This window comes from Xiphophorus couchianus, chromosome 14 (genome assembly GCF_001444195.1).
Source record: "Xiphophorus couchianus chromosome 14, X_couchianus-1.0, whole genome shotgun sequence".
Lineage (NCBI taxonomy): Eukaryota > Metazoa > Chordata > Actinopteri > Cyprinodontiformes > Poeciliidae > Xiphophorus > Xiphophorus couchianus.
Window position 1 is genome coordinate 22,077,842 of NC_040241.1, and position 15,395 is coordinate 22,093,236.

General features: G+C 36.9%; 3 protein-coding genes across 4 annotated transcripts in view; 2 read left to right on the plus strand and 1 right to left on the minus strand.

Annotated features, from left to right (window-relative positions):
* LOC114156967 (myelin-oligodendrocyte glycoprotein-like) overlaps positions 1-15,395 on the minus strand; it is a 1,059,483-nt gene that overhangs the window by 118,662 nt on the left and 925,426 nt on the right. The window lies entirely within an intron of this gene.
* On the plus strand, positions 582-4,246 carry LOC114157394 (zinc finger protein OZF-like). Its single transcript, XM_028038324.1, has 7 exons — positions 582-888; positions 2,321-2,725; positions 2,810-2,869; positions 2,954-2,975; positions 3,144-3,238; positions 3,323-3,851; positions 4,237-4,246. Exons 1-7 carry the CDS (start codon positions 720-722, stop codon positions 4,244-4,246), a joined length of 1,290 nt encoding a protein of 429 aa, XP_027894125.1. The 5' UTR covers positions 582-719.
* Positions 6,390-13,684, plus strand: LOC114157837 (protein MNN4-like). Its single transcript, XM_028039005.1, has 2 exons — positions 6,390-6,629; positions 13,206-13,684. The coding sequence occupies exons 1-2, from the start codon at positions 6,461-6,463 to the stop codon at positions 13,682-13,684; spliced, it is 648 nt and encodes a 215-aa protein (XP_027894806.1). The 5' UTR covers positions 6,390-6,460.

The following is a 15,395-nucleotide window of genomic DNA, read 5'->3' on the forward strand; positions in this document are numbered from 1 at the left end:
ATATCAGAGTTCAGGAGATACAGGATAGAAGATTTGACTGAATCAAGACACTGTTCACAAGTTCAGACTGGGGAACTAACTGGAAAATTGCTGGCTAAGCAGAAAAATAGATTGTATTTACTTAAATTTATACAAACCAATTTTCTCAATTACTGCAACATATAAAAGACAAGTAAAATTACATTGTGTGATTTAAGTATTGCAATCCTAAAATAACTTGAACAATTTTGTTTTTAAATGTGTTTTTTAAAATGCATTTAGTTGTGCATAAACTAAATAGTGTCCATTCATACAGTTTAGGCTCCATGAAAAGGAGAAATTACCTTTTTTTCATTAGTATGATGTAATAGTATGATGTAATATTCTAATCATAAATGCTGTGTTTCCATTAAATGTGGAAAATCCTCATAATTAACAGAAATAAAAGGTTTGGAAACATCCGTGTGTTTGTGTAATTACTTTAATACTGTGTTTCACTCACTGAAATATATAAACCTTTTATTAATGTTGTAAGATATTTAATATAACTTTATGTTGAGAGGAGGCTCAAAGTGGAACATTCAAGCGGGAACTAAAAATCGTTTACAGTTTCTTCAGTGCAGCCAAAGTGAAACACACAGAAAGCTACGGAGCTCACGAGGTAGCATTAGCTCCTCTTAGAAGGTAGTTTGAAAACAGGTTTGGTGTTTTCGGTAAATATTTCCGTGTTTTCAGTGAAAATGTCTTCAGTTCCGCCTCAGAGAGAGTTTATCAACGAGCAGGTAACTCCTGCTGGAGAAACATTCACAGAGTGGAAAGAAATCAACGTTAAGATGGAGGAAGAGATGGAGGATCAGCGCAGACTGATGGATTTTACCCGGATACCGAGGATCATCTTACACCGGATAGGTACGAAACACCTTCATGTTTTACTGATTAATCAGGTTTAAGAAAGACGAAGCTGAAGTTGGTTTCCAATTCAAGCTTCCGATTCGGGAAATGGCTAAAGGGCGATTCCACCTATTTTTTCCTTCCGCACCTTTAATCGACTCTAGTTTAAAAACTACAACACCCAGACTTTTCAAACCTGGACTGGAGTATTCTGCTCTAATAGCAGAATATTTAAACCCAGGGGCGATTCTAGGATCTGACCTCTAGGGGTCCTTAGCCCCCAGCAGTGCTAAGGACCAAGAGAAGTTATTTGTTGGTGCATTTTTCTAAACTTCACTGCTTATTTACATACATTCACATAAGAAATTAAATAGTTTTGTCCAACTAAAACCGTTAACAACTACACACAGGTCTGGAAAAAATGAAGAGACCACTGCACTAAACCCCATTGAAAACCTCCTGGTTATTCCCCCAAATATTGGTTTCTGAACTCTTCCTGAGTTAAAACATTTGTTTTGTTGTTTCTAAATGAATATGAACTAGTTCTCTTTGCTTTATTCAAGGTCTGAAAGCACTGCATTTTTAAATTATTTTGACCTTTTCTCATTTTCTGAAAATAAACACAAAGTTTTTGCTCTGAATTTCAGAGACATGTCAGTAGTTCAACAATCTTCATTTTATTTAAACATGTACCTATACAGTGAACCCTCGTTTTTCTCGGGGGTTGTGTTCCCAAAAGAACCCATGATAGGCGAAATCCGTGAAGCATTTAACTTTATTTTTTACAATTATTATAAAGCATAATTACCGTATTTTCCGCACTATAAGGCGCACCACATTATAAAGCGCACCTTCAATGAACGGCCTATTTTAAAACTTTTTTCATATATAAGTTGCACCGTGTTTAAGGCGCATAGAATAGACGCTACAGTAGAGGCTGGAGTTACGTTATGCATCCATTAGATGGAGCTGCACTAAAGGGAATGTCATCAAAATAGTCAAGTAGACTTAGACTGACTTTATTATCATTTTGCATGCACAGGGTGTATACAGAACGACATTTCGTTGCATACGGCCCAGGACAATGTTTTGAGCTTCCAATGTTGTGAGGTTACTCCAGAATAAAATAAAATACAGTATAAAATATGAATATAAATATGAATATAAAATATAAAGTGCAGGACTGACAGTAAAATGGAAGTTATTTAGCTCTGTACATGTGCAAGGTGTGAAGTGGAGACCAGATTTTGAGTGCAGTCCAGTTAAGAGTTCAGCAGTCTGATGGCAAGTGGGAAAAAGCTGTTTCGGAACCTGGTGGACCTGCACCGGATGCTGCGGAACCTCTTTCCAGAGCCAGAAAAAAATCCTGTTTTTATCCAACAAAATATTAATAGGAAGACTTCCTTGTTTGATTGACATTTAAAGGCTTTTGTTTTGTCTTTTTGTCCAGATCTCCCACAATGTTGTGTGTGTAAAGAGGAGGAGGTTCTCAATGAAACAGAATCACAGAGGAACCAACTCATCTCTCATGGCTCTGCAGAAACTGAGAACCAGAATCAGGAAGGAATCAATTCTGAAGACCCAGGAAAAAAGAGAAAGGAAAAACAAAAACAAAAGGAGAAATATGAGAAAACCAAAGAGCAGAAAGGCAGAACTGACACTTCAAAACAAGAAAAGCACAAGAAAGCTCACGCAGGGCAAAAATTATATTCTTGTAAAATTTGTGATAAAACCTTTTCTCGAAACGATATCTTGCTAAGACACAGAAGAATTCACAAAGATGAGCGGCCTTTTTCTTGTGGGACTTGTGGAAAGAGTTACAGTAAAAGAGGGACTTTAACTCATCATATGAGAAGTCACACAGGTGAGAAGCCTTTCTGCTGTGGATTCTGTGGAAAGAGTTTCTCTCAGAAAGAACAACTAAATGCTCATATGAAAGTACACACAGGTGAGAAGCCTTTCTCTTGTGGGACTTGTGGAAAACGTTTCTCTCAAAAAGGTGGTTTAAATGTTCACATGAGAATTCACACTGGTGAGAAGCGCTTTTCATGTGGGTTGTGTGAAACTCGTTTCTCTCAAAAAGGTGGTTTAAATGTTCACATGAGATTTCACACGGGTGAGAAGCCTTTCTCTTGTGGGACTTGTGGAAAACGTTTCTCTCAAAAAGGTGGTTTAAATGTTCACATGAGATTTCACACGGGTGAGAAGCCTTTCACTTGTGGGACTTGTGGAAAACGTTTCTCTCAAAAAGGTTATTTAAATGTTCACATGAGAATTCACACAGGTGAGAAGCCCTTCTCATGTGGGACCTGTGGAAAGAGTTACAGTGAAAGAAGGCTTTTAACTCCGCACATGAGAATTCACACAGGTGAGAGGCCTTTCACTTGCGGGATCTGTGGAAAGAGTTACAGTGAAAGAGGGACTTTAACTCATCATATGAGAATTCACACAGGTGAGAAGCCATTCTCTTGTGGGACTTGTGGAAAAAGTTTCTCGCAGAAAGAACAACTAAATGCTCATATGAAAGTACACACAGGCGAGAAGCCTTTCTCTTGTGGGACTTGTGGAAAGAGTTTCTCTCGAAAGGGCACTCTAAATGTTCACATGAGAATTCACACAGGTGAGAAGCCCTTCTCATGTGGGACCTGTGGAAAGAGTTACAGTGAAAGAAGGTTTTTAACTCCGCACATGAGAATTCACACAGGTGAGAGGCCTTTCACTTGCGGGATCTGTGGAAAGAGTTACAGTGAAAGAGGGACTTTAACTCATCATATGAGAATTCACACAGGTGAGAAGCCATTCTCTTGTGGGACTTGTGGAAAATGTTTCTCTCAGAAAGAACAACTAAATGCTCATATGAAAGTACACACAGGTGAGAAGCCTTTCTCTTGTGGGACTTGTGGAAAACGTTTCTCTCAAAAAGGTTATTTAAATGTTCACATGAGAATTCACACAGGTGAGAAGCCCTTCTCATGTGGGACCTGTGGAAAGAGTTACAGTGAAAAAGGGACTTTAACTCGGCACATTAGAATTCACACAGGTGAGAAGCCCTTCTCATGTGGGACCTGTGGAAAGAGTTACAGTGAAAGAAGGTTTTTAACTCCGCACATGAGAATTCACACAGGTGAGAGGCCTTTCACTTGCGGGATCTGTGGAAAAAGTTACAGTAACAGAAGTAATTTATCTCGTCACATGAAGACTCACTCTGATGAGAATCCATAGGTCCAAAACAGATCCGATCCAATTTGGCATCTAATCTTATGGAAAATCTGGTCAGATGATGTAAACAGCAAGTTGAACATATTAAAGTCAACAGATTCTTGCAGGCTGCTAGTGATTCACTGTGATTGTGTCTTTCACTGTCAGACCAAGATAAACCTGAGGTCTACTTTTGCCTAGCAGCTTGTTTTCCTTAATCCAGTTTTTTGTTTTAATTCTCAGTCGTATTTGTACTTAAGATCCCCATCAGTATCCCATTAGATACTGAAGTTAAAGAGGGGAACACATTCAGACAGGATTAATTTCTGTGCATTTCAGTTTTCATGGAGTTCTGTACCATGTAGAATAATTGAGTTTAGCTTTTATTGGAAGTTTCTGTGTATGACTGGATGTAAAATACTTTAGAAATGAAAGCAGTGAAATGTTCTTGTTTTTCCATCAATAAAACTCTGATGTTTGTTTGAAAAAAATCTCTAAAATAATTTTGATCTGGTCAGATTTTGATTTAGAGCTAACCACAAAGAGGTTTTTATGTTCCCAAATTTTTGTCATTGTTACACTTTGCTATGAGAAGCAAAGTATATTGTTAAAAAGGTTTGTTAAAATATACACTAGTATTTTGAGCAGAATATGCTTTTTAATAACTGTTGATTTGAATAAATATTGATGGATTATTCAGTGATTGTCATCGTCATTAACTGTTGCCATATTTTAAAATGTCAGCTTTAAGTAAATCATCTAAAGATCCTTGCAATAACAGTAAAACATGACTTTTACACAAATAAATTTTTTTTCATTTCTTCAATATCAGAATTCAAGACATATTTTTAAAAATGTCACATTCATTACATTTTACCACATTAAAAGTATTTTATATTAATTAGTCTGATTTAATATTCTAATCTCAAATGTAATGTTTTCATTGGTTATTAATTAATTCTGCATTGTCAGAAACTACATCTTTATGGACGTTTCATGCACCTTTCAGTTACTGTATCCAGAGATAACATTGCAGACGATCTACAATACTGTAATGAGACACAAAAACAAGTCAGAAATCTTTTTTGCATTTGAAGGATATTTTTAAAAAACCCATCAAAAATCCATAAATTAATCAACTCGCCCAATGCCTCCTGTTGTTAAGAGCTTTGGATTAATGATCCTTTTCAGTTTTGTTGTCATTCAAATTGTTGATTTTATGGCTTTAATTAAAGTGATCGGGAACCGTGATACGTATTCAAAAAACGTTTGAAGCGTATGAGAGGGCTATTTGTCGCCCGCGATTCATATCTCTACCTCACTCTCAGTAATAACAGTGATGAGACATAGATGGTGTGCGCCGAGCTCTGAAATTTTTCAGAAATACATGGAAGTGAATCTGGGAGAGCGTCAGTTACCCTGCCGCATGATTTCGCTCTGAAGCACCTTGTCAGAAAACCGTAAGCCCTAGAGAAATTTTGAAAACATTTTACCGGAGCAGGCATGCGTATCGATGTCATGACCGAGTTTGACACCAATCGGGCGATATTTGTGGGCGTGACTGCGATTTCAAAATTGTTTTTGGGTCAAAAATCCACTTCATTTCTCACTCTAATGGGGCGGCAGTTGGTTTCAGTTATACTCTGTGTTTCTGCAGTTGGAAATTTTGCTCGTTTTTAGCTTTTTACGTCGCCATCATATCTCCGATTCCCAATAACAGTAATAGCTAAATGCCGGGATTGAGCCGCACGTTTTGATACCACTTAGACTGTTTTACAAGCTAAAACGATCACAACAATTCTCTGCGTTCCTCTATAATATATGTAGCCATTTACTGTTTAACTTCAAAACTGAATCACAAAATACAAAACTATAATATTAGACTCTGTTTCACAAGCTGAAACGATCACACACAAGAAATTAAAATACCTTCTAATATGGTTCTTTTGTAAGATTAAAAATATCTTTTGATAACTGACTCCAAGCTCACATTTTTAAATAATTCTTTTTTTCATTAGTGTCAGTATGATGTATTAATCTAATCATAAATGCTGTGTTTCCATTAAATGTGGAAAATCCTCATAATTAACAGAAATAAAAGGCTTGGAAACATCCGTGTGTTTGTGTAATGACTTTAATACTGTGTTTCACTCACTGAAATATATAAACCTTTTATTAATGTTGTAAGATATTTAATATAACTTTATGTTGAGAGGAGGCTCAAAGTGGAAAATTCAGGTGGAACTAAAAATCGTTTACAGTTTCTTCAGTGCAGCCAAAGTGAAACACACAGAAAGCTACGGAGCTCACGAGGTAGCATTAGCTCCTCTTAGAAAGTAGTTTTGAAACAGGTTTGGTGTTTTCGGTAAATATTTCCGTGTTTTCAGTGAAAATGTCTTCAGTTCCGCCTCAGAGAGAGTTTATCAACGAGCAGGTAACTCCTGCTGGAGAAACATTCACAGAGTTTAAAGAAATCAACGTTAAGATGGAGGAAGAGATGGAGGATCAGCGCAGACTGATGGATTTTACCCGGATACCGAGGATCATCTTACACCGGATAGGTACGAAACACCTTCATGTTTTACTGATTAATCAGGTTTAAGAAAGACGAAGCTGAAGTTGGTTTCCAATTCAAGCTTCCGATTCGGGAAATGGCTAAAGGGCGATTCCACCTATTTTTTCCTTCCGCACCTTTAATCGACTCTAGTTTAAAAACTACAACACCCAGACTCTTCAAACCTGGACTGGAGTATTCTGCTCTAATAGCAGAATATTTAAACCCAGGGGCGATTCTAGGATCTGACCTTTAGGGGTCCTTAGCCCCCAGCAGTGCTAAGAACCAAGAGAAGTTATTTGTTGGTGCATTTTTCTAAACTTCACTGCTTATTTACATACATTCACATAAGAAATTCAATAGTTTTGTCCAACTAAAACCGTTAACAACTACATACAGGTCTGGAAAAAATGAAGAGACCACTGCACTAAACCCCATTGAAAACCTCCTGGTTATTCCACCAAATATTGATTTCTGAACTCTTCCTGAGTTAAAACATTTGTTTTGTTGTTTCTAAATGAATATGAACTAGTTCTCTTTGCATTATTCAAGGTCTGAAAGCACTGCATTTTTAAATTATTTTGACCTTTTCTCATTTTCTGAAAATAAATACAAAGTTTTTGCTTGGAATTTCAGAGACATGTCAGTAGTTCAACAATCTTCATTTTATTTAAACATGTACCTATACAGTGAACCCTCGTTTTTCTCGGGGGTTGTGTTCCCAAAAGAACCCATGATAGGCGAAATCCGTGAAGCATTTACCTTTATTTTTTACAATTATTATAAAGCATAATTACCGTATTTTCCGCACTATAAGGCGCACCACATTATAAGGCGCACCTTCAATGAATGGCCTATTTTAAAACTTTTTTCATATATAAGTTGCACCGTGTTTAAGGCGCATAGAATAGACGCTACAGTAGAGGCTGGAGTTACGTTATGCATCCATTAGATGGAGCTGCGCTAAAGGGAATGTCATCAAAATAGTCAAATAGGTCAGTCAAACTTTATTAATAGATTACTGTTGTGGAAAAAATACTATTTCCAAGCACTGTTCAGGTGAAATCACTCAGTCAGGTTTATTCATATTTTGTGCACAATACAGAGAGCTTGTAGGACAGTCAGTAATGAAGCAGGTCTGGATGAAAAGCTCTGTCAGGCAGAGAAACACATGAGTTTTATACCAAGGATAAAGATTTAACAACAAGAGGTGAGACAGTCTGGTTCTGATGCAGCTGTAGAAAACAACTTCCAACCTTCTACATGTAACCCAAATAGTTCTTTTGGTGAAAGTTCACAATAATTCATATAACATGACTAGCAGATGTGACCTTAATGTAATTTTTCCATCACATTTCCCCCCTTTTGATTCTAAATAAATATGATCATATTTAATATTAATCAACACACATTTCCCTCCTCAGTCATAAGACATAACACAACACTATCCTGGAAGATGTAACAAAAACAACAAAACACATATACACAAGATACGAAAAACCTACCGGCATTCACCTGTTCAACCCTATAACAATACGACTGTGTTTGGTAGGAAAAGTTATCTTGCAGCCCCTCCTTGCCAGGGAGGCGGTCCTCTATATGTTCTGTCCAGGAAAAGTGTGGAGGTATCATACCAATGATTGAAGACATAAAAACCCAAGAAACAATAATAAAGAAAATGAAAATGTAACACAAAAGCTAATTAAGGAGGAGAAAAAAATTAACAATAAAAAAAAACATTTAAAAGGAAAAACAAACAAAAATCAACGTCAAAACAAAAACCCCAAGCTTAATAGAAAACTTATATCTAATCGAATAAATCAATCTAAACCACATCACAACAACAATCCATAATCATGAAATACCTTACTCCAACTAAACTGAAAAAGAGAAAAAAAAACTAAAATGGAAAAAAAAAAATTCATTTCCAGATCAAATGAAAAATATAATCAAAATATAAAATGCATATTTAGAACATGCAGAAAGGATAGGCATTTGTTTTTGTGAAACAGACATTTCAGTGAATTGCAAAGCAGTATAGGAAAGCTAGGATACTAGCCTGAAAATATTGTCAAGAAAATCCGAGCTCATCCCGCTTCCCCATGCTGGAGATTTAAGTTTAACAGTAATAATAAATAAAGTTATCTTTAAAATGAATCACTCAAGTGACATCAAGGCCCAACAGTAGACTTAAGTGTCAATAAAATAAATCTGGTTGTGTGTGTTGTTTTTGTCTCATGCAAACTTTGCTTTAATTCTACTTTTTTCTATCTAATCATAAGAAATCATAGTCAGTCAGAGAGAGTCATGAAACAGGAAAAGCAGGTTTCCTGGAAAAAGAGGAAGTAAGTTTCCAGCCTGCAGATTTATAAAAATAGCTGAGACTATTCCTTATTTTAAAGAATGAAAGTTTAAAAAATGAAATCTAAATATTTTGAGTAATTTGATAAGATTCAAAGTAAAATACTTATATTAATATTGGTTTACTTGTAATAATACTTACACTTACATTTGTGGGAACACTTACAAGAAAAACAAGTAACTGTAACTTTGGTATAAAATAATTAGAATCATGGATTATTCTTGGTTTCTTTTCAGAAAACATCTGTAATAACTCACATTAAGATTATAATAAGAATAATTAATAAGTAATGGTTATAAAATTATAAATGAATGCTAAATCAGAGAAGCTAAAGAAAATAAATGTGATATAAATGTGATTTTGACATTGAACTTGAAATGGTGTAAAAGGTTATAAAACTGCAATTAAACATCACTGATATGTTGGAGGTAGATGGTAGGTGAAAGGTGACAGGCTAAGGGAAAAAGGGGAACTAACAGGAGAGCAGAGATGATCAGCGCCTTATTTGGACATAGGAGGTTGAGCAGCCCTGAGACATTAGCACAGACATCATGACATGATGTCTCTTAAGACAGTGACGGATATGAGATCATCTGTCTAAGCAGACAGCCAATGAAACAAGCACAGCATCAGTGCTAGCCAATGCAAACGCACCAAAAGGTGGATAAACCCTATAAAAGGTGGGTGCAAAAGAGGAACCTTTCGTTGGATCCTCCGGGCAGCTTCGAGCCAAGATCGAGATGGACAAGGAACTCTGCAGCTGAAGAAGAGCCGGAGCCACAGAGCCGAAGACTGTCCTGCACATGGGGACCAACCCGTCAGGCCCACAACCTGTGGCTTCAAATCGCACTTCTCTCATCAGCTGGGTTCAGACCCCAAAGACAAAGATGAAGACAAAGGCAAAGACAAAGAAGAAGAACTGGTGCCTTTCTTCCGGCCAGCACCAAGTCCTGTGTGACCTCACCATCCATGCGGAGAAGAAGCTCATCAGACCTACAGAGATCCCTGCCTTCACCGATCAACTTCCTGCTCCTGCTGCAGCACCTTCTTCATCATCAGGCCAGGTCTGGGGTTCGAAACGCCAAACTCCGTCCGTCTCTCTCAAAGGTTCCCTTTTTTAGTTCTCAGTGTCAGCGGTAGGGAAAGATAGACTAGATGATTGATTTTACTTATTTGATTATTTCTGCTACTGAATTAAGCTGTACTGACCCTTGCAAAAATGCCTTACTAATAAAATATTTAGCATAAAGAAAATCTAAAAGATGTTGTGGACATTCAGTTAATGAGTCACCTTAAAGTTCTTTGATGGTTGTAAAATAGCTCTGATGTTTGATTCTGGAGAGGAAAAAATGGAAAATGTTTTTAGGTTGCTGGTAGCCCATATGTAAAACATCATCCTTGGGACACAGGGGGAAGAAGGTTGGGACACCTGGATGTTGGCCGTCAGAAACCAGGCGAATCGTTTCTCGAAACCAGCTTAAACAGAGTTTACTTCAATTCTGGACAGGGTAAATCCCAGCAGATTTAGGAAACTCAATTAACCTGTTAGAAGGAGAGCTGGTAGCACATCTCCCCTCTCAGAAGAGGAAGTACGAGAGTGAGAGAGTAGAGAAAGGAGGGGGGGGGGGGTTGTTGTGCAACAACAACATCTGCCCGCTCCTCTCTTTTATTGCTTTTAGGATCCCTCTCACATTGGGCGCTGCAACTCTCAAAGGGCGGGGAAACAATTCATCACATAGTTGCAGCGCTAAATGACAATCACTATCCAGACACAGGTTACCTAAACACTAGAATATTGTTGTTTCAGGCATTTAAGCAGGGCACGTTGTATATCTTCAAGGCGATGGCTTTATAGCTCTCTAAAGAACAAAGGAGAGCAGAGTTTATTGCAGGGCAAATAAACTCTGCCGGAGTAGTTGTCACTTCTATCTCCCAGGAAGTCCTGCAGGGCAACAAACTGCTGGGAGCAGCTGTCACCTCTATCTCCCAGGGAGGCCTCAGGAAGGAATCAAAGTTATTCAACACACAGAAACATTACTTATACTAAGAGTAAAAGAAAAAAAAGCATATAAGTGAACATTATCTAAATATAACTACAAGGCTACATGATACAACGAATATATGATAATACTAGTAATACAATTTACCCAACACTTAACTTTTTTTTATTTGTTGCAACATGTGTTCTTACATTATTATTAACATTATGTTACTTTTGAAATTGGTCTCAAAACAACAATATTATCGTTTACCGCAATAATTTCTGGGACAATTCATCGCCTAGCAGAACTTATTCTGACTGTCCTGACATCACCCACTTCAACCACTGTATAATAATACGTAATAATTTAAAGTGTAAATTTCTACAGGAAGTCTTAATTGTTCCTGTGCCACCAAACAGGAAGTGGCTTTAACTTGAACGTTAAGTTCCTGACAAATATTGAATATTCTCCACGGAGCTAAACTGAGACTGACTGAACATAACAAAGAGTCATTCTCAATTGCTTATTGCAATTCCGCTTATCAGTGGCTGTCGATCAGCCGATTAACGTGAAAAAGTATGTGATCGCTGATCACTGTTTTTTGTTGCTGATCACCTGTATCTCACTTGGCAGCCTGCAGAGACCCTCTGTGCAGCTGATCTCCTCTTTCCTTCACACTGCGAAAACATGCGGCAACAAATCCTAAGTGATGTTGTGTGGAACTTTAATGCTCTGAGAGTGAAAGGGGAAGTTTGCATGTAGTGACGGAAAAATACCTGGAAGGTGAACGACGTCAAAATGCATCAACACGATTTAATATGACATGCAAAAATCAAACACAGAGTGGGTTTGGTGAGTTATCAAGGCTCACTGCAGGAAAAAAAAGACATCCAGAGCGATCAGGCAGCAGGTAAAGCATCACACAACTACCAACACTCAGCCGGATGAGCATGACGGTCAGAGACTAAACAAATAACACAAAAAATAACTAAAATCATTGGACCAGCAGTGGAAGACGCTGAGTTCTGCTCTCGCTGTTGAACCACCGCTATGTTCTACTGATATTTCGCAGACGTATCGCCGTTCGACCTCCACCAGACATTAAACTCTCACATTGAACGTCTGCTTAAAGCTGCTGCTTAAAAAACTACTTTTTACATATGTATTAAGAAGTTTGCTGTCCTAACATGAGACAGATAATCTCTGAATAAAAAGCTCCTGTGCCTCCTCCTGTGTTCTGCAGAATTACTCAGCTTGGTCAGAAACAACCAACCAGAACCAGCATTAATCAGCTGGACCTGCTCTCAGAAAGTTTTGATTTAGCAACTTAGGGATGTTTATTGAATGCAACCTGCATTTGACTTTGAATTAATGTTTTCTTCTTTTATTTGATATTATTTGATATAGGCACTGTTATGAGATTTATTTGAAATATGTATAATTTAGGCTACTGAGGCCCATACTGTTAAATGTTATTTTGCTGATTGCAGGTTTTTCAGTTGTCTTTTTGACTTAATAGCTGCTGTATTGGGCTGCAAGTATTTTTCATGTATTTTGTCCAAATCTGGTGACGTTATTGCCAGATCATTTTTTCATTTTGCCAGATAACATAGTAGCATTTATACGTAGCGCAAAAAAAGCTAACAGCCAATCCAGGTGGATCGGCAATGATCGGCCCTCATGCGTGATTGGTATTGGAATCGACAACAGAAACCTGATCAGAGCTTCGCTCATTGGTAGGATTGGAATGGTGAAGCGACATTCGCCAGAGCGTTGCTGAAGTACAAGGGCTTTTCGAAGTTGTTTACAACTTTAATTTTTGTCGTTTCAGTGATAAAGAAGATTATGAAATGACGACTGGAATAAAAACAAGAAACTCTTATTTATTTTTTAATGTGCATTGGAAAACAAACTGTTCTATGTATTAAATGTTTTCAGTATAGAACTACGTTTAAGACTCTATGGTATTAAGCTTGATTAAATCAAGCTGCTGTTTGGAATATTTTTGTTGGGGAGCCACTAGGTTAAGCTGTCGCCATCTTGCTTTCTCACCTGCAGATCCATAGCATTGATTTCTATATCCATTCCCGTCAGAAGGACTAAATTGCTTAAATTAATTTTCATACTTATAAATTTGTAATTTTTGTCTTTGAATAACTTGAAAAGGCTTTAAGTGATTAAAATCAATACTTCCTTCTTTTACTCACATTTAAAAGCTTTTGTTTTGTGTTTTGTGCAGATCTCCCACAGTGCTGGGTGTGTAAAGAGGAGGAGGTTCTCAATGAATTCAGCAACCAGGAGAGGAAGTCCACTTCAGGTAAAGAAGAACCAGAACATCAAGAGTTCAAAGAGGAAGAGAAGCAACTCTGCATCAGTCGGGATGAAGAGCAGCTTGTGCTGAAACAGGAGACTGATGACATTTTGGTGAATCCTCTTAATGTGCAAAGAATCCACAATGAAACAGAACCACAGAGGAACCAACTCATCTCTCATGGCTCTGCTGAGGATGAGAACCAGGATCAGGAAGGCAGCAATTCTGAAGACCCGGGAAAAAAGAGAAAGGAAGAACAGAAACAAAAGGAGAAATATGAGAAAACCAAAGAGCAGAAAGGCAGAACTGACACTGAAAAGCAAAAACAGCACAAGAAACTCACACAGGGCAAAAATCTTATTCTTGTAAAATTTGTGATAAAATCTTTTCTCAAAACAGTAACTTGATGAGACACATGATAACTCACACAGGACAAAAACCTTTCACTTGTTCAACCTGTGGGAAAAGTTACATACAAAAGGCTGGTTTAATTTGTCACATGAGAATTCACACAGGTGAGAAGCCTTTTTCCTGTGGGACTTGTGGAAAAAGTTTCACCAAAAAAGACACTTTAAAAGTTCATATGAGAAGTCACACAGGTGACAAGCCTTTCTCTTGTGGGACCTGTGGAAAAAGTTTAATCTGTAAAGGCCAATTAAATGTACATATGAGAAGTCACACAGGTGAGAAGCCTTTCTCTTGTGGGACCTGTGGAAAAAGTTTCATCTGTAAAGGCCAATTAAATGTACATATTAGAAATCACACAGGTAAAAAGCCTTTCTCATGTGTGACTTGTGGAAAAGGTTTTCGAAGCAAATATGAGTTACAGAGTCACATGAAGATTCACACAGGTGAAAAGCCCTTTTCTTGTGTAAATTGCGGGAAAAGCTTTAAAAGCAAATCTAATTTAAATTGTCACATGAGAATTCACACAGGTGAGCTTAATTTCTCATGAACAAGCTGATAAAAGTTATTTTTCTATAAATGGCAAATAACTTATCACATGAGGACTCACACAGGTAGAAAGCCTTTTTCTTGTGTGACTTGTGAAGAAAGCTTCCGCAGCAAATTTAGTTTAAATCGTGACATGATGTTTCACCGGTGAGGAGCCTTTCTCATGTAGCCTGTGGAAAAAGTTTCACTCAAAAAAAAAAAAAGAGTTTAACTGTACATATAAGAATGGGATAATGTGAACCTTAAGTATCAAATAGTTTTATCTTTCATGAAACTTTTTTTTCATGAAAAAATTTTTAAATGAGCTTTTAATCTTCAAGTGTCTTTTAAATAATGTACTGTGTATTTTTATAAGTGATATTTGTAATGTTTTAAAGGAACAATGCACTGGAACATTTTTAGTTTTAGATTTAAACTTTTGTAGTCCTTGTGTGTTTATTTTTTGTTGTACTTGTACTTTGATTTAGTTTCATGATTACTGTTAGCCGTTCCTGTATGCACTGGTGTAGTCACAGACAAATTTGGCTTCAGCAATAATGTTTCCTGGATTTGAATCTACATATACACTATTATATACATTGGATGTAGAGGTGTCTCAGAAAACTCTACGACATACACTAAACCAGAAGCATGGTTCTGGTTTAGTGGTTGACTTGGTTTCTGTATATATTTCTGTACTATATATGTTTTTCTAGTGGTTTGATGTTATGTTGTAATTTAAATGTCATGTTTTCATTGCTTGTAAATGTAAAATCATCTTTCAACAGAAATAAAGTCATTCACACATCCATCTTTGTGTTATTTCATGTGATGTGTTAGTAATACAGATTATGAGAAAAATCAGCTTTTAAAGTGAATTCTAAAACTCTAAAACATGTATAATAATTCAGTGTTTAACTTTGCAACTGAGTTTCAACCTGAAAGACTATAACCTGATATAATAACATTAGACTATTTTACAAAGTAAAAAGTTACAATATACATTCCAACATGGTTCTTCTCATCACGACTTAGGATTGGACACACTGGTCTAAATAGATCACTATTTTTGATAGGGAAACATCAGACAGGGAAATGTGACTGCAGGGAAGATGAGACATTGGAGCATGTTATTTTAAGTTGCAGGAATGATCTGTTTCAGAGAAACAAGTTAATAAGAAACCT